The 24,609-nt window shown below is 38.7% G+C and overlaps 1 protein-coding gene across 6 annotated transcripts in view; it reads left to right on the top strand.

The window, feature by feature from the left end:
* The window catches only part of FAM184A (family with sequence similarity 184 member A), a 130,435-nt gene that overhangs the window by 53,002 nt on the left and 52,824 nt on the right, over positions 1-24,609 (top strand). For all 6 annotated transcript variants that reach the window (XR_006299043.1, XM_043592214.1, XM_043592216.1 and 3 more), the window contains exons 5-7: positions 647-844; positions 5,134-5,256; positions 23,654-23,815. Coding sequence is in view for 5 of the 6 variants with exons in the window: in XM_043592214.1 (XP_043448149.1) it covers positions 647-844; positions 5,134-5,256; positions 23,654-23,815 (483 nt within the window). In the remaining variant the exon portion in view is untranslated. The remainder of the gene's footprint in view (positions 1-646; positions 845-5,133; positions 5,257-23,653; positions 23,816-24,609) is intronic.

The following is a 24,609-nucleotide window of genomic DNA, read 5'->3' as shown; positions in this document are numbered from 1 at the left end:
ACTTGTGAGAATTAAATGAGAATGTGTCATCAGCAGCTCAGATGTTCTCTTCTGGAAAGCCTTCCCTGATGTATGTATGTATGTATGTATGTATGTCTCTCTCTCTCTCTCTCTCTCTCTCTCACACACACACACACACACACACACACACACACCCTTTCCCACCCCATCCAGGTTAGTCTCCTTTCCTGTATACTCTTACAATGTGTGATGTACACTCCTTTCATAGAATGTATAAAATTATATTTCCATTGTCTTTTGCCTTTTTCCAGACTATGACTGCTTAAAAGGCATATAATTGGCACTCAGTGAAATTGTATTGAATATCATCTGAGTGGTAAATTGGTAAGCCATTTTGTGTACAGCTTTGACATACAGGAAGGCATTCTGTCTTAAGCTCACAGATGTGCTAACTCACACTTGGTTCTGACCTAGCCTGTTTTATTACTTGTGTTAAAATTATTAATTTTGTCGGTGCTACCCTGTCATTTTCTGAGAACACCAATGATGCAATCTCATGTCCAAAGTCTAAATTCCATAGTACTCAGTTCATTCAAATGTATGTATTTATTGAGTATTCAGAATACTAATAGCAGTAATGAAAAAAGCAGGTGTAATTATTGATCTTTATTTGCTTTAATTTTAGAAAGTAAATGAAGCAAAGAAAACTCAGCAAGAATATTATGAGATGGAGCTAAAAAACCTGCAAAATAGATTGGAAGGGGAGGTTGCTCAATTAAATGAGGCTCATTCTAAGACTTTGGAAGAATTAGCTTGGAAGCACCACATGGCAATTGAAGCTGTCCACAGTAATGCAGTTAAGGATAAGAAAAAACTACAAGCGGTGAGTATAAATTCAACGTAGCATTGCATCGTGAACTGGAAGGGTTTCTGTAATGATCCAGTATGACCCATATTGTAGAGTAATAAGTTACTTCATTCTGATGGCTGCTCTCTCATAATCTGTAAATCATGATTCAGAGAGTAATATACTTAAAAATTCTTGTTATCTCCTGTGTGTAAATTGATAGGAGGCATTCCTACTTTGTATGAGCCATGGTAATACTCCCTTGATCTTGAGCTGTTTCTTCATGAGACACTGTCTTAAGTGTGCTCCTCGGGAAGTCTCAACTAGCTGAAGCACTTATTCTCCTGTAGATGTTTCCTTTCGCATAGTAGAAGAAACAAGGTGTCTGACAGATCTGGGATTTACACTGAGCTCTTTGTTCACTGGCTGCCTAAATTTGGGCCTCAAAAACCATGCCTGTCCTCGTGTGACAGATGAAGAGGAGATCCATCTTATAATGTTCCTGTGAAGGTTAAGTGAAATAAAATGTTAAGAACTCAGACATGTCCTAGCATATAGTGATAAATAAATGTTAGTTTTTAGTATTTCTTACAGTGTGCCAGGCGCTGCAATAGTGTTTTCCATCTGTTTTTTTACTTAATTCCCGCCACACTCATAGGTTTAATTTTTGCACCTGCTTTACTGAAGAGGAGATAGAGGAAAGAGAGGTGAAACACTTGTTCAATCACATGCAGCTAGTAAGAATCAGTCAGGTCTTGAACTCAGGTTTCAGATGTCAAACTCTAAGGCGTTTAACCACCACATAAAAGCATGTATTAATGATGATTGTTGTATGTTTTACATAATAGCTTTTTAGAGTTTATTAAGAGCTTTCTTGTATACTCCTCATTACTTAAGGCTTGAAGATTAATGTCATTTTTATTATACAGGTGGTGAAATAGTTTTAATAAACCTAAATGATGTATTCAGTGCCACCAACCTAGTATATAGAAGAAGCAGGATATGAATTGAGAGATTAGCCTCTATGTCTCTTCCTTTTGTGACACAACTAGTTGGAAAAAATATTCAACACTTGAACTTAATTAAAAACTCAAATAAAACTTCCTGTTAAAATGTTATTTCTGTCTAAACCTGCTACTATATGTTTATGTAGCTGGAGACAAATATTAATGACATGTTATTTCTCAAAATTGTGGTTGTTATTTTCTCTGTGCCAGCTCACTATTCCAGAACGAATTTGTACAGCTTTAATTACGTGGTGCATGTACACGCTTACTGACTCTGTATGTCTGTGTCAGTTGTTCAGGGATTTGTAGTGAAGTATTCAGTGGTAACTGCTGCTTCAGTAAGCTCTTCCATAGCTATTTTTTGTTTTGTTTTTTCATCTCTACATCCCTTATTCACCTTAGCCTTCTCCCTTATTGTGATATTTAACCTGCAGGTGTTCTGCTTTTTGCCTCTCTTTACTCCTCTATATTAAGTTCTAAGTGCTAGAATCTAGGCATCTTTCATCAATATCATTTTTGCCTCATTACTTCTCTCTTAATTATACCCTTGCCCACTGAATTTCAATTTCTGAGCCACCTAAGAATCTGCTTTAAGCTACTTACATTTCTTGCAGTCTTTCTTTAAAATGTGGTTGCTATAAAACACATGACATGCATTTCCTGTGTGTGAACATAGTCAAAACTCATGATAGCTTTATCTATCCCCTTCCCTTTTCTCAAAATAACTTATCACTTGCTGTTTCATTCCTCTCTTGCCTAGCTAGCTCATGTCTGAGCCTCAGCTCAGACCAGCCTCCTTTTAGAATAGTCTTTCTCCAATGTCACATTATCTTTTATTATTTTTTTAATGTTTATTTATTTTTGAGAGACAGAGAGAGACAGAGTGTGAGCAGGGGAGGGGCAGAGAGAGAGGAAGACACAGAATCTGAAGCAGGCTCCAGGCTCCATCTGAGCTGTCAGCACAGTCATCTGAGAGCCTGATGCGGGACTTGAACTCACGAGCTGCGAGGTCATGATCTGAGCTGAAGTTGGCTGTTTAATGAGTAAGCCACTCAGGTGCCTCATGTCACATGTTCTTTTAAAGAACATTTACCTAAAGGTGACTTCTTCATTCCTTATTACTTAGTTATCAAAAAGGATTATATTTTTTTTCAAAACTTGAGTTTACCCACCCCATTTGAAAGTGAATACATAGGGGGCGCCTGGGTGGCGCAGTCGGTTAAGTGTCCGACTTCAGCCAGGTCACGATCTCGCGGTCCGTGAGTTCGAGCCCCGCGTCAGGCTCTGGGCTGATGGCTCGGAGCCTGGAGCCTGTTTCCGATTCTGTGTCTCCCTCTCTTTCTGCCCCTCCCCCGTTCATGCTCTGTCTCTCTCTGTCCCAAAAATAAATAAAAACGTTGAAAAATAAAATTAAAAAAAAAAAAAAAAGAAAAAGAAAGAAAGTGAATACATAGAGAATCCATGCAGAAAAGAGTTACCATTGCAGGCCTGAAGCTGCTATCCTTAGAAAGGCACATGGTGCAAGGTTGGCCCTTGCTAGTACCTGGGAACTTGAATTTCGGGAGGGTTTCCACCATTCCCTGATAACAACAGCTCATGTGCCTAAGGTGTTTATGCAAACAATATGGTTTCTGCTGAACATCCGCTTTCCTTCATGAAGTCTGGGTGTTTGGCACATGGTAATCAAGTGGTACCTATGTGATTAGCCCCGAATAAAAAACCTAGGCAATGAGTCTCTCATGAACTTTACTAGAAGACAACATTTCACATTATTGTCACAACTTGCTAGAGAGTCCTGTGTGAGAGGACTCTTGGAAGCTTGTACCTGGCTTCCTACAGGCTTCACCCCCTATGCCTTTTTCCTTTGCTAAATGTGCTTAGTATCCTTTTGCTATAAAGTAAATTATGACTGTGAGGACAACTATATTCTGAGTCCTGTGGGTAATCCCAGCAAATCATCAAACCCAGAGTTTGTTTTGGGAGCTCCACAGAACTGCATTTATTACTCTTCTCACCTTCCACTATAGGAATATTGAACTGCTTGTAACATACCAGGCTCTTTTGTACCTCCATGGTTTTTGCACGGGTTTCTTCTGCTGAACATGTTATATTTCCCCCTTGCTTCACCTCTGTTCCTTACTAGTACACTCCTTCAAACTCTACTTAGGAATTGCATTATCTGTGAAGGTTTCCTCACCAAGATAGAATTTACCAGTTCTCCATCCATGCACTCCTGTAGTCCCTATGGATATTTAATTTTAATCACATATTCTTTTTTTTTTTTAATTTTTTTTTTTTTTTTTTTTTTAATTTTTTTTTTCAACATTTATTTATTTTTGGGACAGAGAGAGACAGAGCATGAACGGGGGAGGAGCAGAGAGAGAGGGAGACACAGAATGGGAAACAGGCTCCAGGCTCTGAGCCATCAGCCCAGAGCCCGACGCGGGGCTCGAACTCACGGACCGCGAGATCGTGACCTGGTTGAAGTCGGACGCTTAACCGACTGCGCCACCCAGGCGCCCCTAACGTTTATTTATTATGGAGAGACAGAGAGACACAGAGCATGAGCAGGGGAGGGCAGAGAGAGGGGAAGACACAGAATCTGAAGCAGGCTCCAGGCTCTGAGGTGTCAGCACAGAGCCCGATGTGGGGCTTGAACCCACAAACTGTAAGATCATGACCTGAGCCAAAGTCGGTCACCCAACCGACTGAGCCACTCAGGCGCCCCAATCACATATTCTTTAATTGCTTGTTACCTTGAACCAATTAAGGGCAGGCCCCATGTGTTAATACCTGTGTATCCCAAGTACACCTCCCAAGTAGCATGCCAGATAGTAGGTGTTCTTCAGTAAGTATCAGTTTTACTGGCATTGTTTCTTTAGATGCCTTAATTTTGTACTTGGTAGCTCTTGACTATGTTCTCATGTTCCAGAAATGTTACTGGATTTTGACTCTTTTTATATAAATATAAAATAATTCTATATTCAAGAGATAGTTAGAATTTTTATTTATCTCCCCACATTATCACTTATAGCATACATTCCTGTTACTGACTCAGCTTGATCTAGACCAGTCAAATATTCTTATCATTTTAAAAAAATAATTATTTAACCACATCATAAGTGATTCAGAATGACAGAATCTAATCCCTTAGGATTAGTTAGGTTGACTAATAACTCCAATATTATTAATTAACAATAAGGCTAATTTGAAGAGCAAATATCAAAATATAAAACAGAATAGTAGTCTTTTTCTTGGAGTCTTTGAGGTATACAATGTTTGCAATTTTGTTAATGGTTAAAAATGTCTCTTCCTAAGGAATTAGAGGAACAGTATAAAAAGGAGAAACTAAACCTGGAAGAGGATAAAAGTCAACTTCAACAAGAGCTGGAAAACTTGAAGGAAGAGCTGGAAGACAAGCTGAATACAGCCAATCAAGAGGCAAGAATTCTTTAGCCTTATCACCTGTGTTATGTCTTATCCATAACATCCTTATTTGGTAATGTTGTACCAGAGATGGTAAAATATCTAGAGTAAAAATAATCACTTTGCTTCATGCTGAATTTTTCATAATACATTGGTTATATCTTACCAGGTAAAAATTTACTACCCAAAACATTAGACCCAGGTGCTTTTGTGGGGAAAAGCAAAACAAAGGATAATGTCACCATATGAAAAGTAATTGAAAAGGTTTATACACCCTTTTGTAAAACACAGACTACACTATTCTCTACACTGTATCTCCATTTTAAAAAGAGATTTTATTACATCTGGAGAGTGACATCTAAAATAATTTTTAAATGCTATAAGAAAATAGTATTCTTTAGCTTAGAGAAGGCTAAGAGTATAAAAAGAATGTGAATTCACAAATTCTGTTGTGAATAAAATAAATGTAAAGACAATTTAAAAATTCTAATATTGTTTGTTCTTTTCCTTTCTCTCTGTAGCCCAGGTTCACCTATACCCTAGAATAGCCACACCTGTTGTCTTTTTTTTTCCTTCCATTCCAGTTCATCCTTCATGTGTGTGGACAGTCTTGTCTTGCAGAGTGCTCTTCCTAAGACAAGTTCTTGTCTTGACATTTCTCATCTTGTCAGCTGTTCCTGCCTCAATAGCGTCATCTCTCCCAAGATTGTCTAAGTCCTGCTTTCTCATCACTCAGCTGCTGCTCACAGAAACCATGCCAACACAGGAGTGCCCCTGGGCATGCTAATCATTTGCACCCAGTCTTCTTTACTTATCTTTAAACATTTATTCAGAGAAGGCACCAATCACTGTGTTTGGGAATGATAGAATTAAGACTGTTGCAGGTTTCCCCTGCTTGTCTGTAGGTAGAGTGTCCTCAGAAACCTTTTGTAAGCTGAAATGGTGTAAGGTGAATAAGCAGTTATGATTAATTTATATGGAAAATTGTTTGAGCATTCCAAGACCCCAAAATTAACCTCTCTTAGGCTTTTCTGATACCTTAGGACCCATCTTGCTGACAGATACACACAAAAAATATCCAGCAACTGCACAGATGCTCACAGACACAGTTCAAAGCTATGGTAGTGTGATACTGAAATGCTGAGTGTGGTTCTAAAGGAAGGAACTAGGTGGGGCCCTCTCACTTCCTGGGGTGCATGCTGTTTCTGTGAGGGTTCACTGCAAAACAGATGCTGAATGCTATTTTATTTTTTGCCTTTTTTTTTTGTAAAAGTGAAAATCTCTCCAGATGATTTCTGTTAGCAAAAATAGGTACTACTGTAGGTATTTTGTGAAAGTGAAGTAGCATAAAATGAACTTTCAAAAAGCAGGTGTTTTAGCTATATTAGATTAGGTCAGCCTCTCTTCTCTTGTCCAAGATAATTCACTGCTGCTCCATATTTGCATATTTCTCTTGGCAGGATATGATCCTTGCAGTTATGGTGTCCTGCTCTCATTAGAAGGCAGTTTAGTGACCATCTGTGTTTCTCATTAAGCTCCCCCAGGGTCTCCTCTCAGTTGCAAATGGTTTAAGCATTCCTGCAATCTACACACTGTAATCTCACTAAGAAGAGCTATAATAAACATGTAATTGATTTTCCTTTTAGATACTTTCTCAATTATGCTTTAGTACCCTGGTAATGTTTTGGTGCCATATTAGAATGTGCCCCAAGAGGAAAGAATTGAAAATGGTGGAGCAGCATGGAGACCCTCAGCTCATCTCATCCCTGAAACACAGGTAGATCAGCACCAAACCATTTTGCACACCTAGGAAATTGATATGAGGATTAACACAATGATATGCATAACTTGAGCCACAGAACTCAGCAGGAATTCACCCCAAAAGAAAAAACAGGAAGAAATGACAGGCAGGGGCTTAATCAACACAGATCTAAGCAAGATGTCTGAACTAGAATTTAGAATCACTATAGTAAGAATACTAGCTGCGGTCGAAAAAAGCATAGAATCCCCTTCTCTGGAGATAAAAGAAGTAAAATCTAGTCAGGATGAAATTAAAAATGCCATAATTGAGATGCAATCTTGAATGAATACCACGGCAGCAAGGATGGATGAAACAAAGCAACAAATCAGCGATATAGAAGACACAATTATGGAGAATAATGAAGCAGAAAAAAGAGGAAAACAAAGGTGAAACAACATGATAAAAGACTTAGAGAACTCAGTGTCTTATTAAAACGGAATAACACCGAAATCATAGGAGGCCAAGAAGATAAACAGAGAAAAAGAGGGCAGATGGTTTATGTGAGCAAATGATAGTGGAAAACTTTCCTACTCTGAGGAAGGACACAGACATCGAAATCCAAGAAGCACAGAGAACTCCCATTAGATTCAACAAAAACCAAACATCACCAAGGCATATCATAGTCAAATTCACAAAATACACAGACAAGGAGGGGGCACCTGGGTGGCTCATTGGTTAAGCGTCTGACTTTGGCTCAGGTCATGATCTCACAGTTTGTGAGTTCAAGCCCCGTGTAGGGCTCTGCGGCTCGGATCCTAGCGCCTGCCTCAAATTCTGTCTCTGTCTCTTTCTGCCCCTTCCCTGCTTGCACACACGCTGTCTCTCAAAAATAAATAAATAATAAATAAAATAGACAAGGAAAAAATTATGAAAGTAGCAAAGGGAAAGAAGTCCTTAACCTATAAGGGAAGGCAGATCGGGTTTATAGTAGACCTATCCACAGAAAGTTGGCAGGCCAGAAAGGAGTGTCAGGATATATTCAACGTGCTGAATTGGGAAAATATGCAGCCAAGAATTCTTTACCCAGCAAGGCTGTCATTTGAAATAGAAGGAGAAATAGTTTCTCAGACAAACAAAAACTAAAGGAGTTCGTGACCACTAAACTAGCCCTGCAGGAAATTTTAAGGGGGACTCTTTGGAGAAAAGATGTAACAAAACCATGAAGACCAAAAGCAACAAAGACTAGACAGGACCAGAGAACATTACCAGAAACATCAAGTCTACAGGCACCACAATGGCACTAAATTCATATCTGTCAGTACTCACTCTAAATGTCTATGGACTGATTGCTCCAATCAAAAGACATAGGGTATCAGAATGAATAAGAAAACAAAACCAATCTATATCTGCTTACAAGAGACTCATTTTAGACCGAAAACACCTGCAGATTGAAAGTAAGGGGATGGAAAACCATCCATCATGCCAGTGGTCATCAAAAGAAAGCTTGAATAGCCATGCTCATATTAGACAAACTAGATTTTAAAATAAAAACTGTAACAATAAATGAAGAAGGGCATTATATCATAATTAAGGGGTCTATCCCCCAAGAAGATCTAACAATTGTAAATATTTATGTCCCAATGTGGAAGAACCCAAATATATAAATCACATTTATATATTTACATTATATATAAACTTACATATGTTTTATTATAATTGTGTGATTAACACAAACATAAAGAAACTCATTGATAATAGTACCATAATAGAGGACCTTAACACCCCACTTACAATAATGGACAGATCATCTAAGTAGAAAATCAACAGGAAACAAAGGCTTTGAATGACACACTGGACTGGATTGACTTAACAGATATATTCAAACCATTTCATCCTAAAGCAGCATATACACATTCTTCTTGAGTGCACATGGAACATTCTCCAAAATAGATCACATACTGGGACACAAATCAAGCCTCAACAAGTACAAAAAGATCGAGATCATACCTTGCATATTTTCAGACAACACTATGAAACTTGAAATCAATGACAAGGAAAAATTTTGAAAGGTCTTGAATACTTAAAAAACATCCTACTAAAGAATGAATGGGTTAACCAAGAAATTAAAGAGGAAATTGAAAAGTACAGGGAAGCCAATGAAAATGGAAACACACCAGCCCCAAATCTCTGGGATGCAGCAAAGGCTGTCACAAGAGGGAAATATATAACAATCCAGGCCTTCCTAAAGAAGGAAGAAAGGTCTCAAATACACAACCTAAACTTTCACCTAAAGAGCTGGAAAAAGAATAGCAAATAAAGCCCAAAACCAGCAGAAGAAGGGAAATAATAAAGAGTAGAGCAGAAGCCAATGATACCGAAATCAAGAAAACAGTAAAACAGATCAATGAAACCAGGAGCTAATTCTCTGAAGGAGTAACAAAATTGATAAAGCTCAGCCAAATTATCAACAAGGAAATGACCCAAATAAATAAAATAACAAATGAAAGAGGAAAGATCACAACCAACACTGCAGAAATACAAACAATAATAAGAGAATATTATGAGCAATTATATGTCAACAAATTGGGCAATCTGGAAGAAATGCACAATTTCCTAGAAACATATAAACTATCAAAACAAACAGGAAGAAATAGAAAACTTGAACAGACCCATAACCAGTAAAGAAATTGAATCAGTACTCAGAAGTCTCCCAACAAACAAGAGTCCAGGGCCAGATGACTTTCCAGGAGAATTCTACCAGCAGTTTACTACCTGACATGTCTCCAGAGGCAAGGGAAACAAAAACAAAAATGAACAATAGGAATCTCATTAAGATAAAAAGCTTCTGCACAGTGAAGAAAACAATCAGGAAAACTAAAAGGCAACCAATGTAATGGGAGAAGATATTTGGAAATGACATATCAGATACAGGGTTAGTATCCAGAATCTATAAAAAAAAAAAAAAAAACTTACCAAACTCAACACCCAATAGACAAATAATCCAGTGAAGAAATGGGCAAAATACATGAATAGACACTTTTCCAAAGAAGACATCCAGATGGCTAACAGATACATGAAAAAATGCTCCATATCACTCATCATGAGGGAAATACCAATCAAAACCACAATGAGCTCACACCTGTCAGAATGGTTAAAATTAACAACTCAGGCAACAACAGATGTTGGCAAGGATTCAGAGAAAGAGGGATCTTTTGCACTGCTGGTGGGAATGCAAACTGGTATAGCCATTCTGGAAAAAAGTATGGAGATTCTTCAAAAAATTAAAAATAGAACTCCCCTACAATCAAGCAATTGCACTACTAGGTATTTATCCAAGGGATACAGGTATACTATTTCGAAAGGCACATGCACCCTAATGTTTATAGCAGCATCATCGACAATAGCCAAAGTATGGAAAGAGCCCAAATGTCCATTGACTGATGAATGGGTAAAGAAGATGTGGTATATATATTCAATGGAATATTATCCAATGATCAAAAAGAATGAAATCTTATCATTTGCAACAATGTGGCTTGAACTAGAGTGTATTCTAAGCAAAGTAAGTCAGTCAAAGGCAAATATATGATTTCATTCATATGTGGAATTTAAGATACAAAACAGATGAATATAAGGGAAGGGAAGCAGAGGCGGCAAGATGGCGGCTTAGGAGGACGCTGGGCTCACCGCACCTCCTGCTGATCACTTAGATTCCATCTACACCTGCCTAAATAACCCAGAAAACCGCCAGAGGATTAGCAGAACAGAGTCGCCGGAGCCAAACGCAGACGAGAGGCCCACGGAAGAGGGTAGGAAGGGCGGCGAGGCGGTGCGCGCTCCACGGACTGGCGGGAGGGAGCCGGGGCGGAGGGGCGGCTCGCCGGCCAAGCAGAGCCCCCGAGTCGGGCTTGCAAAAGCGGAGGGGCCGGGCGGACTGTGTTCCGACAGCAAGCGCGACTTGGCGTCTGGGAGGTCAGAAATTAACAGCTCTGCTCGGAAAGCGGGAAGGCTGGAGGACAAAGGGAGGGAGAGCTGCTGAGCCCCCTGACAACAGAGCTCAGTTTGGTGGGGAACAAAGGCGCTCGCCAGCGCCATTTCCCCCGCCCATCCCCCAGCCGAAATCCCAAAGGGAACCGGTTCCTGCCAGGGAACTTGCTCGCTCCGCGCAAACACCCAACTCTGCGCTTCTGCGGAGCCAAACCTCCGGCAGCGGATCTGACTCCCTCCCGCTGCCACAGGGCCCCTCCTGAAGTGGATCACCTAAGGAGAAGCGATCTAAGCCTGCCCCTCCTGCCCCCGAGCACCTTGCCTACCCACCCCAGCTAATACGCCAGATCCCCAGCATCACAAGCCTGGCAGGGTGCAAGTAGCCCAGACGAGCCACACCACCCCACAGTGAATCCCGCCCCTAGGAGAGGGGAAGAGAAGGCACACACCAGTCTGACTGTGGCCCCAGCGGTGGGCTGGGGGCAGACATCAGGTCTGACTGCGGCCCCGCCCACCAACTCCAGGTATACACCACAGCACAGGGGAAGTGCCCTGCAGGTCCTCACCACGCCAGGGACTATCCAAAATGACCAAGCGGAAGAACTCCCCTCAGAAGAATCTCCAGGAAATAACAACAGCTAATGAGCTGATCAAAAAGGATTTAAATAATATAACAGAAAGTGAATTTAGAATAATAGTCATAAAATTAATCGCTGGGCTTGAAAACAGTATACAGGACAGCAGAGAATCTCTTGCTACAGAGATCAAGGGACTAAGGAACAGTCACGAGGAGCTGAAAAACGCTTTAAACGAAATGCATAACAAAATGGAAACCACCACAGCTCGGCTTGAAGAGGCAGAGGAGAGAATAGGTGAACTAGAAGATAAAGTTATGGAAAAAGAGGAAGCTGAGAAAAAGAGAGATAAAAAAATCCAGGAGTATGAGGGGAAAATTAGAGAATTAAGTGATACACTAAAAAGAAATAATATACGCATAATTGGTATCCCAGAGGAGGAAGAGAGAGGGAAAGGTGCTGAAGGGGTACTTGAAGAAATCATAGCTGAGAACTTCCCTGAACTGGGGAAGGAAAAAGGCATTGAAATCCAAGAGGCACAGAGAACTCCCTTCAGACGTAACTTGAATCGATCTTCTGCACGACATATCATAGTGAAACTGGCAAAATACAAGGATAAAGAGAAAATTCTGAAAGCAGCAAGGGGTAAACGTGCCCTCACATATAAAGGGAGACCTATAAGACTCGTGACTGATCTCTCTTTTGAAACTTGGCAGGCCAGAAAGAATTGGCAAGAGATTTTCAGGGTGCTAGACAGAAAAAATATGCAGCCAAGAATCCTTTATCCAGCAAGTCTGTCATTTAGAATAGAAGGAGAGATAAAGGTCTTCCCAAACAAACAAAAACTGAAGGAATTTGTCACCACTAAACCAGCCCTACAAGAGATCCTAAGGGGGACCCTGTGAGACAAAGTCCCAGAGACATCACTATAAGCATAAAACATACAGACATCACAATGACTCTAAACCCGTATCTTTCTATAATAACACTGAATGTAAATGGATTAAATGCGCCAACCAAAAGACATAGGGTATCAGAATGGATAAAAAAACAAGACCCATCTATTTGCTGTCTACAAGAGACTCATTTTAGACCTGAGGACACCTTTAGATTGAGAGTGAGGGGATGGAGAACTATTTATCATGCGACTGGAAGCCAAAAGAAAGCTGGAGTAGCCATACTTATATCAGACAAACTAGACTTTAAATTAAAGGCTGTAACAAGAGATGAAGAAGGACATTATATAATAGTTACAGGGTCTATCCATCAGGAAGAGCTAACAATTATAAATGTCTATGCACCGAATACCGGAGCCCCCAAATATATAAAACAATTACTCATAAACATAAGCAACCTTATTGATAAGAATGTGGTAATTGCAGGGGACTTTAACACACCACTTACAGAAATGGATAGATCATCTAGACACACGGTCAATAAAGAAACAAGGGCCCTGAATGAGACATTGGATGAGATGGACTTGACAGATATATTTAGAACTCTGCATCCCAAAGCAACAGAATATACTTTCTTCTCGAGTGCACATGGAACATTCTCCAAGATAGATCATATACTGGGTCACAAAACAGCCCTTCATAAGTTTACAAGAATTGAAATTATACCATGCTTACTTTCAGACCACAATGCCATGAAGCTTGAAATCAACCACAGGAAAAAGTCTGGAAAACCTCCAAAAGCATGGAGGTTAAAGAACACCCTACTAACGAATGAGTGGGTCAACCAGGCAATTAGAGAAGAAATTAAAAAATATATGGAAACAAACGAAAATGAAAATACAACAATCCAAACGCTTTGGGACGCAGCAAAGGCAGTCCTGAGAGGAAAATACATTGCAATCCAGGCCTATCTCAAGAAACAAGAAAAATCCCAAATACAAAATCTAACAGCACACCTAAAGGAACTAGAAGCAGAACAGCAAAGGCAGCCTAAGCCCAGCAGAAGAAGAGAAATAATAAAGATCAGAGCAGAAATAAACAATATAGAAACTAAAAAAACTGTAGAGCAGATCAACGAAACCAAGAGTTGGTTTTTTGAAAAAATAAACAAAATTGACAAACCTCTAGCCAGGCTTCTCAAAAAGAAAAGGGAGATGACCCAAATAGATAAAATCATGAATGAAAATGGAATGATTACAACCAATCCCTCAGAGATACAAACAATTATCAGGGAATACTATGAAAACTTATATGCCAACAAATTGGACAACCTGGAAGAAATGGACAAATTCCTGAACACCCACACGCTTCCAAAACTCAATCAGGAGGAAATAGAAAGCTTGAACAGACCCATAACCAGCGAAGAAATTGAATCGGTTATCAAAAATCTCCCAACAAATAAGAGTCCAGGACCAGATGGCTTCCCAGGGGAGTTCTACCAGACGTTTAAAGCAGAGATAATACCTATCCTTCTCAAGCTATTCCAAGAAATAGAAAGGGAAGGAAAACTTCCAGACTCATTCTATGAAGCCAGTATTACTTTGATTCCTAAACCAGACAGAGACCCAGTAAAAAAAGAGAACTACAGGCCAATATCCCTGATGAATATGGATGCAAAAATTCTCAATAAGATACTAGCAAATCGAATTCAACGGCATATAAAAAGAATTATTCACCATGATCAAGTGGGATTCATTCCTGGGATGCAGGGCTGGTTCAACATTCGCAAATCAATCAACGTGATACATCACATTAACAAAAAAAGAGAGAAGAACCATATGATCCTGTCAATCGATGCAGAAAAGGCCTTCGACAAAATCCAGCACCCTTTCTTAATAAAAACCCTTGAGAAAGTCGGGATAGAAGGAACATACTTAAAGATCATAAAAGCCATTTATGAAAAGCCCACAGCTAACATCATCCTCAACGGGGAAAAACTGAAAGCTTTTTCCCTGAGATCAGGAACACGACAAGGATGCCCACTCTCACCGCTGCTGTTTAACATAGTGCTGGAAGTTCTAGCATCAGCAATCAGACAACAAAAGGAAATCAAAGGCATCAAAATTGGCAAAGATGAAGTCAAGCTTTCGCTTTTTGCAGATGACATGATATTATACATGGAAAATCCGATAGACTCCACCAAAAGTCTGCTAGAACTGATACAGGAATTCAGCAAAGTTGCAGGATACAAAATCAATGTACAGAAATCAGTTGCATTCTTATACACTAACAATGAAGCAACAGAAAGACAAATAAAGAAACTGATCCCATTCACAATTGCACCAAGAAGCATAAAATACCTAGGAATAAATCTAACCAAAGATGTAAAGGATCTGTATGCTGAAAACTATAGAAAGCTTCTGAAGGAAATTGAAGAAGATTTAAAGAAATGGAAAGACATTCCCTGCTCATGGATTGGAAAAATAAATATTGTCAAAATGTCAATACTACCCAAAGCTATCTACACATTCAATGCAATCCCAATCAAAATTGCACCAGCATTCTTCTCGAAACTAGAACAAGCAATCCTAAAATTCATATGGAACCACAAAAGGCCCCGAATAGCCAAAGGAATTTTGAAGAAGAAGACCAAAGCAGGAGGCATCACAATCCCAGACTTTAGCCTCTACTACAAAGCTGTCATCATCAAGACAGCATGGTATTGGCACCAAAACAGACACATAGACCAATGGAATAGAATAGAAACCCCAGAACTAGACCCACAAACGTATGGCCAACTCATCTTTGACAAAGCAGGAAAGAACATCCAATGGAAAAAAGACAGCCTCTTTAACAAATGGTGCTGGGAGAACTGGACAGCAACATGCAGAAGGTTGAAACTAGACCACTTTCTCACACCATTCACAAAAATAAACTCAAAATGGATAAAGGACCTAAATGTGAGACAGGAAACCATCAAAACCTTAGAGGAGAAAGCAGGAAAAGACCTCTCTGACCTCAGCCGTAGCAATCTCTTACTCGACACATCCCCAAAGGCAAGGGAATTAAAAGCAAAAGTGAATTACTGGGACCTTATGAAGATAAAAAGCTTCTGCACAGCAAAGGAAACAACCAACAAAACTAAAAGGCAACCAACGGAATGGGAAAAGATATTTGCAAATGACATATCGGACAAAGGGCTAGTATCCAAAATCTATAAAGAGCTCACCAAACTCCACACCCGAAAAACAAATAACCCAGTGAAGAAATGGGCAGAAAACATGAATAGACACTTCTCTAAAGAAGACATCCGGATGGCCAACAGGCACATGAAAAGATGTTCAGCGTCGCTCCTTATCAGGGAAATACAAATCAAAACCACACTCAGGTATCACCTCACGCCAGTCAGAGTGGCCAAAATGAACAAATCAGGAGACTATAGATGCTGGAGAGGATGTGGAGAAACGGGAACCCTCTTGCACTGTTGGTGGGAATGCAAATTGGTGCAGCCGCTCTGGAAAGCAGTGTGGAGGTTCCTCAGAAAATTAAAAATAGACCTACCCTATGACCCAGCAATAGCACTGCTAGGAATTTATCCAAGGGATACAGGAGCACTGATGCATAGGGCCACTTGTACCCCAATGTTCATAGCAGCACTCTCAACAATAGCCAAATTATGGAAAGAGCCTAAATGTCCATCAACTGATGAATGGATAAAGAAATTGTGGTTTATATACACAATGGAATATTACATGGCAATGAGAAAAAATGAAATATGGCCTTTTGTAGCAACGTGGATGGAACTGGAGAGTGTGATGCTAAGTGAAATAAGCCATACAGAGAAAGACAGATACCATATGGTTTCACTCTTATGTGGATCCTGAGAATCTTCACAGGAACCCATGGGGGAGGGGAAGGAAAAAAAAAAAAAAAGAGGTTAGAATGGGAGAGAGCCAAAGCATAAGAGACTGTTAAAAACTGAGAACAAACTGAGGGTTGATGGGGGGTGGGAGGGAGGAGAGGGTGGGTGATGGGTATTGGGGAGGGCACCTTTTGGGATGAGCACTGGGTGTTGTATGGAAACCAATTTGTCAATAAATTTCAGAAAAAAAAAAAAAAAAAAAAAAAAATAAGGGAAGGGAAGCAAAAATAAAAACAGAGGGAGACAAATCACAGGAGACTCTTAAATATAGGGAATAAACTGAGGGTTGCTGGAAGGGTGTTGGATAGGAGGGAAGGGCTAAATGGGCAAGGGGCATTAAGGAGGGCATTTTTTGGGATGAGCACTGGGTGTTACATGTAAGTGATGAATCACTAAATTCTGTTCTTGAAATCATTATTCTGCTATGTGTTAACTATCTTGTATTTAAGTTAATAAAATAAAAAAAGAACCACTCCCCAAGAATTTGCCTGGCTCATCCCTCTGTATGTACCTACCCTTTCCTTCAGCCTGGACATCTTTTTTTTTTTTTTGTCCTACTTTGCTGGATAAGATGCCTAGAGATAATAAGTGTTCTTGTTTTGTTTCCTGCTCTTAAAGTGAAGGATGTCAACATTTTATAGTTAATTATCATGCTTCTCTAAAATTTTATTTTGTAAATGTTCTTTATCAGGTTTAGGAATTCTCTTATAATTCTAGTTTCCTAACTTAATTCACAAATTGATGTTGATTTTTCTGCATCTGTCGAGATCATACTTTTTTTCTTTAATTTGTTAATGTGGTACCTTATATTAATTTTCAAATATTAAATCAACTTTGGATTTCTAAAGTAAGCCCAAGGTAGTCATAATAGATTATATATATCTTTTTGTGTATAATAACTAGATTCAGTTTATTAATATTCATTTTGGGAGTTTTTTAAGCCTAGGTTCAACTAATATTGCTTTGTACTTTTCCCTTTTAATACCGTCCTTTCTAGTTTTGAAATCAAGGTCCTATTAGCCTCTTAAAATGAAAGACTTATATCCTTTTCTGTTCTATGGGAGATTTGTGTGAGATTGACATGCTTTTTAAACTTTAACTGCATCATGGTTAAATATTGTTTGTATGAAAGCAATTTTTAAATTTTTAAATTCATCAAAGAAATTTAATATTCTGGGTGTGTCCAATTTTTCAATGTAGTCTTGTATCCCAGTTCATTAAACAAGATTTTAAGTTATTTTCTTCAATATTCTGTGTTCCAAATATTATATTCTTTTTGAATTTTATCTTTTTCATATATCACTTACTAAAAACTGATACTTTGATGGGGGATTTGTTTATTTCTTATATTCTTTCAATTTTTGCTTTAAATATTTAAAAGTTTTGTTATGTGCATACAAATATAAAATTTTTTTTAGCTACTTAATGAATCATGATTTGTGGTTTAGTCTGTTGTTTGATAGTGTGTCACCAGCTTTATTTTGGTTTGTTATGATTGGTGTATCTTTTTCCATCTACTGACCCTTTGTTTTTCTGCATCTTCATGGTTACACAAATCATGGAATCATGATTTGTGGTTTGGTCTGTGTTGTTTGATATTGTGTCACCAGCTTTATTTTGGTTTGTTATGATTGGTATATCTTTTTCCATCTACTGATGGTTACATGTGCCTCTTGCCAACCACATATAGCTGCATTTTATCTAGTCTTAAGTTTGTTTTATTTTATTGTATTTTATTTTACTTTATTTTACTTTATTTTATTTTTTTTATTTTTTTTTAACATTTATTTATTTTTGAGACAGAGAGAGACAGAGCATGAATGGGGGGAGGGCCAGAGAGAGAGGGAGACACAGAATCTGAAGCAGGCTCCAGGCTCTGAGCTGTCAGCACAGAGCCTGATGCGGGGCTCGAACTCACGGACTGTGAGATCGTGACCTGAGCGAAGTCGGACGCTCAACCGACTGAGCCACCCAGGCGCCCCAATTTTACTTTATTTTAAAGTTTATTTATTTTGAGTGAGAGTACACGTGAGGGAGGGAAAGAAAGAGGGAGAGAGAAATTTCCGTGCAGGCTCCACTCAGCACAAAGCCCAACACAGGGATTGATCCCACAACAGCAGGATCATGACCTGAGCCTAAATCAAGAGTCAGATGCCCAACTGACTGAGCCACCCAGACACACCTGAAGTTTGTACCTTTTAAATAGAGATTTTATTCCATTTACATTTATTGGATGGAAAATAGATATATCTATGGAAAGATAGGGGGAAAGAATTAAGGGGTACTTCATAAAGACTGAGAGTGATTGTTTTAGAAAAAAAATTAATGAATGTATTATCTTCATAAGATGGATCTTGATACTCTTAGAATTGATAAAACCTAAAAACATAAGTAGGTCAGTTAGGGATTTCAGTGATAAATTCATGAATGCCCAAATCATATGAAGATATATTAAGGGAAGTTAGTGAGTCTAAAATCTCAGGGGGGAGGATAATCCTGTTATCCTATCAAATGTTATTTGGGGTCACCTTTGAGGACAAAATACTAGACTGGTCAATAAAATCTGTTACAGTCTTTTTAAATGTTCTGATGTAAGTTGTAGATTTTCTTCTGGACATAAGATTTTTAAGCATATACATAGTTCAGTAGTTTGTTACAATAAACATCATTTGGCTTTATTATAAAATGTTGTATCACAGATGATACACTACCTGACACATAAGAAATCAGTATTTGCAAATGAAATATTTGTTGAATGAATAAAACTCATTGAAAACTAAGTCAACTTAGTTTAATAATAATAAATAAGATTATTAGTTTTCTATTGCTGTGTAACAGATTACCAAAAATTTAGTGGCATCACACAGCTCATGTTTATTACCTCATGGTGTTGTGGGTCAGGAGTCCAAATATGGGTTAGCTGGGTCCTCTGTTCAGGATCTCGCAAGGCTGAAATCAAGGTGATAGCCATACTGCAGTCCCATTTGAGGCACAGGATCCTTTTTTAAGCTTACTGGTTGTTGTCAGAATTCATTTCTTTGTGGCTGTATGACTGAGGTCCCTGTTTCTTGATAGCTGTTGACCAGAAATCGCTCTCTACTTCTAAAAGCCCCCCTCAAGCCCTTGCAACATGACTGCCTCCTCTTATAACATAGCAGTTTACTTGTTCAAGGCTATCAGGAAAACTTTAGTGGCTTTGAATTTCTCTGGTTTCTAAGGGCTCACCCAATTATGTCAGACCCACCTAGAGTAGTATCTTTTTGGATAACCTTAAAGTCAACTACAGTTAAGGATCTTAATTATATCTACAAGATCCCTTTTGCTAAATAACATAATACAATTATGGGAGCAAATCCCATCATATATGCCTAAGTCCCAGGGAAAGTGAGGGTCAGAGAGGGGTCATATTAGAATTCAGCCTACTGAAACACACAAATAACTAATTTCTCTGGCTCCTGTAGTGGCTACACTAGCATTTAGGTAATAGAAGACAAACAGGTTATTTATTGTGATGATTTAGAGAACAGGATTGAGTTTCTAAAGTCTGTTCTGGAATATCCATAATATATTCCTTTCAAAGGCACTGATTGGTACGTGCCAAAGTTTTGAACATTGCTCTTTATGAACTTAAGGAATTTTACAAAAAAAAAAAAAAGTAAGAACATGAGGAATGTTTTCAGGATTCCAGATTTTCTAATGGTATTTAATATGTGTATGTGCATTTTAGTATGGTTGCAATCTATATTCACAGTACTTTGTGTACTTGATTTATAAAACTTTTTTACATATAAATATTTGCATTTAATTTTGTCTACATGTTAGTCATTTAAAATATTCATATAGTGTTCCATTATATATCTTTACCATAGTTGCTTAAACATTTTCTTTGTTGAGCATTTAATGTTTTAAATACTTTATTATAAAGATAATTTTAAGGAGTTGCTCCCTCTTAACTTGAGGAGAAAGGATGATCGTGCAAAGGCCATGGCCAGTATGGCAGGATTGCTTTTTCCTAAAGCCAGTTCTTTGTCCTCATCAGTGACCAACCAAGGTGTATTTCAGCCATGAGCCCTGAAACCCTCAGGAGCCTGGGGTATTAGAGAAGACTTCTCTGAATGCTGTTTATCAGTGTCTTATTTTTACTGGTAATTGGATAAATTATCAGTTCTGTTAATACTTTTCATTTTTAAAAATTATTTCCTTTTTGTGTAACTCCTGCCCTCAATGAAATTACTGGGTCAGAGTAGGAATAATGTTATACGTCAAGTTATTTATTACTAAATTGCTCTCCAGTAAAGTTGGAACTACAGTCCGGTGACGTCAGTAATATTGCATATCTTTTATGATTTGGGAAACATTTATTGACTACATGATATCTTCTAGATGGTAGGAATACTTTGACAAAATGTCAAGGAACTCATAGTTTCAAGTGACTGTTATGAATTGGTGATAAATACAATGTATTTTTAAAGTTCAGAGGAGGGAGTGATTCTCTACCATAAGTGTTCATAAAAACTCTGGAGAATGTAATATTGGAGAATTTAAATGTGGTATGGGAGGTGGTCTTTGAAAGGTGGGTGTAAATTTTCCAGCTGTAAGAATGATGAAAGACAGTATGGGTATGAAGATTAGTATAAGTAGGGTCATATTGGTCTACAAGCTATAATGCCTTGGTGAACCATAAAAAGTTATTTATTTCTAATGTTTAATTGTGCAGCATTTTAAGGTTTTTGTCTATTTAAACATATCAATTCTGTCTAATTATATTCTTAGTTTCTTGAATAGATCTTGTCTATTCTTTATGGTAATAACTACAATACTAAGTTTTTTCTTTTTTCTTTTTCTTTTCTGCAATTTATTTATTTATTTATTTTTGAGACAGAGCATGTGAGCAGGGGACAGGCAGAGAGAGAGGGTGAGAGAGAACCCCAAGCAGGCCCTGCACCATCAGCACAGAGCCCATTGTGGGGCTCCATCTCACGAACTGTGAGATCATGACCTGAGCTGAGACCAAGAGTCAGACGCTTAACTGACTGAGCCACCCAAGCATCCCTATCAGTTTTTTCATGTATTCCATTTGTGCGTGTAACTCTTACTCATTTGAAAATTATCTGGATTGTGAAACAAAATTTTTTTGGCAAGCCAGATCAACACAAAAAGTAAAGATACAAATAAGCTAGATTGATTAGAGAAAGGGGGCATAAATTCAGTGACAGAGAAAATGTTAAAACATGGAATGAATATCATATTCTATTCTTTAGGAAAAAAGATGACTTTGTATAAAATTTTAAATTTCTGAAATGACTCAAAGTAGTTGATTAACTTGACCGAACTAATTATAACCACGAAATAAAGACTCCCAACATGTATCTAGAGAGGCACCAGGCCCAGAGGATTTTAATGGATGAATTTCATTAAAAATTTTAAGAAACAGAGGGGCTCCTGGGTGGCTGGCTCATTTGGTTAAGGATCCAAGTCTTTTTTTTTTTCTTTTAAATTTTTTTGTTTACATTTGTTCATTTTTGAGAGACAGAGTGCAAGTGGGGGAGGGACACAGAGAGAGGAAAACACAGAATCTGAAGCAGTCTCCAGGCTCTAAACTGTCAGCACAGAGCCTGATGCAGGGCTCAAATCCATGAACCACGAGATCATGACCTGAGCCAAAGTCAGAAGCTTAACTGACTGAACCACCCAGGCGCCCCAAGGGTCCGAGTCTTGATTTTGGCTCAGGTCGTGATCTCATGGTTCATGGGATCAAGCCCCTAACTGGGCTCACGCTGCAGCGTGGAGCCTGCTTGGCACTGTCTTTTTTCCTCCCTTTCTGACCCTCCCCCATCTCAAATAAACAAACTTAAAATTTCAAATAAATCTTAACTGTGAAAATATTTCAGAGTACAGAAAAAAATAGAAGCTTCCCAGCTCATTTTATGAAGTTGGTATCCATCACCAGAATTGTCCAGTATATAAACATCTGCGTGGAAAGGGGACAGGAAAAGGGGTGCTGAATTGAGACGAGGTTGAAGGAAAATGTTTATAATTTTCTTTATGGTGTCTGTATTTAAAATGAGAAATATTCAGGTGTTATTTTTATTTTTTTTTTTAATTTTTTTTTTTTAACGTTTATTTATTTTTGGGACAGAGAGAGACGACAGAGCATGAATGGGGGAGGGGCAGAGAGAGAGGGAGACACAGAATCGGAAACAGGCTCCAGGCTCCGAGCCATCAGCCCAGAGCCCGACGCGGGGCTCGAACTCACGGACCGCGAGATCGTGACCTGGCTGAAGCCGGACGCTTAACCGACTGCGCCACCCAGGCGCCCCTCAGGTGTTATTTTTAAATTAGCAGTTTTCATTTCTGTCGAGTTTTGATCAGCTTGGCCATTTTATAAAAATGAGATTTTTGCTTCATAGTGGTTTCCTAGATAATTTAAAGTATTTCATTTATTGATTTTAGTTCTCATAACTCGAGGATATAGATCTTCCTAATCAACAAATAGTCTTATTAACTCCTAATTTCAAGAGTATATATAAATCAACTCTTAACAATTTCAGATATTGTATAGAAACAAAGAAATCACAATTTATTCTAATACACATTTACCAGCTTATCACTATTGACCTAAATCAGTCACTTTATAAATGGTAGGAGAACTGGGCTCAAATGAAGTGTAAGTGATTGAATTTTGAAGAGCAATTTTAAAAGTACTTTTTTATCTAAAAAAAATACCTTTTTCCCCCCTCTGTCTTTGATGTAATCATCTTGGTTCAGTTCCTTTGATAGAACTGGGAATTCTCTTTGTTAAAACAGGGCTTTGAATTATCCACCTATTTCCATGGTTGTCACAAAAAAGGGAAATCATAAATATGGAGGTCTTCACAAAAAAAAAACAACAGATGAAGTCTATCATGATTATTTAAGTGCTTCTTCCAAATTCATCAAAAAAGACCCATTCAGTAACAACTACCACTAAAGAAAAGACTTTAAGAAAACAAACGTGACTTTTGCTAGTCGATAACAGTGAGGTATAGTTTTTTTTTAATTTTTTTTCAACGTTTTTTTAATTTATTTTTGGGACAGAGAGAGACAGAGCATGAACGGGGGAGGGGCAGAGAGAGAGGGAGACACAGAATCGGAAGCAGGCTCCAGGCTCCGAGCCATCAGCCCAGAGCCCGACGCGGGGCTCGAACTCACGGACCGCAAGATCGTGACCTGGCTGAAGTCGGACGCTTAACTGACTGCGCCACCCAGGTGCCCCAACAGTGAGGTATATTAAAAGTACTGTATTTACTTGCAGATTGGCCGCCTCCAAGATCTGGTAAGGAAAAGTGAACAAGGTCTTGGCTCTGCAGAAGGACTCATTGCTAGTCTTCAGGACTCCCAGGAAAGACTTCAAAATGAGCTCGATTTGACTAAAGGCAGGCTGAAGGAGACCAAGGATGCTCTATTGAATGTTGAGGTAATTTTATAGTCCTGCTATAAACATTAGCAAGGTGAAAATATAATTTAATTACTCTGCTTAAATTTCTCATAAATAGACATTATATATAGTATACTAGTTCTGTAGGGCTTTCCTAGCAAAATACTAAAACTAAGTGGCTTAAAACAACAGGAATTTATCCTCTCACCGTCTGGAGGCTGAAAGTCCAAAATCAAGGTGTTCTCAAGACTATTCTTCCTTTTCAACCTAGAAAGCAGGTCTTTCCTCACCTTTGCCAGCTCCTGGTAGCCCCAGGCCTTCCTTGGCTTGTGTCACATTTCAGTTTCCTCCTTGGTGTTCAGTGGCATTCTTCCTGTGTGTCCTTACATATTCTTTTTTTTTTTTTTTTTTTTTTTTTACTTTTTAGAGAGCGCAAGCAGGGGAAGGGGCAGAGGGGGAGAGAGAGAGAGAGAGAGAGAGAGAGAGAGAGAGAGAGAGAGAGAATCTTAAGCAGGCTCTGCACTCAGCATGGAGCCTTACTCAGGGCTCAATCTCACAATCCTGGGATCATGACCTGAGCCAAAATCAAGAGTCAGATGCTCAATTAACTGAGCCACCCAGGCTTCCCCCCCTTTTTGCCCCACATCTTCTTCTTATGAGGCTACCCATCACATAGTACTAGGGGCTCATCCTATGACCTCTTAAGGAATTACATCTTCACTGACCCTATTTCCAAATAAGGTCACATTCTGAGGTACAGGGGTTGGGATTTCCACATATCTCTTCAGGATCACAATTCAACCCATAACAATCAGGATGCACAATTCTTCTAT

Source organism: Prionailurus bengalensis, chromosome B2 (assembly GCF_016509475.1).
Source record: "Prionailurus bengalensis isolate Pbe53 chromosome B2, Fcat_Pben_1.1_paternal_pri, whole genome shotgun sequence".
NCBI classification, from domain to species: Eukaryota; Metazoa; Chordata; class Mammalia; order Carnivora; family Felidae; genus Prionailurus; species Prionailurus bengalensis.
Note: the sequence above shows the minus strand (reverse complement) of the source record. Positions and strands in the feature narration are given on the sequence as shown.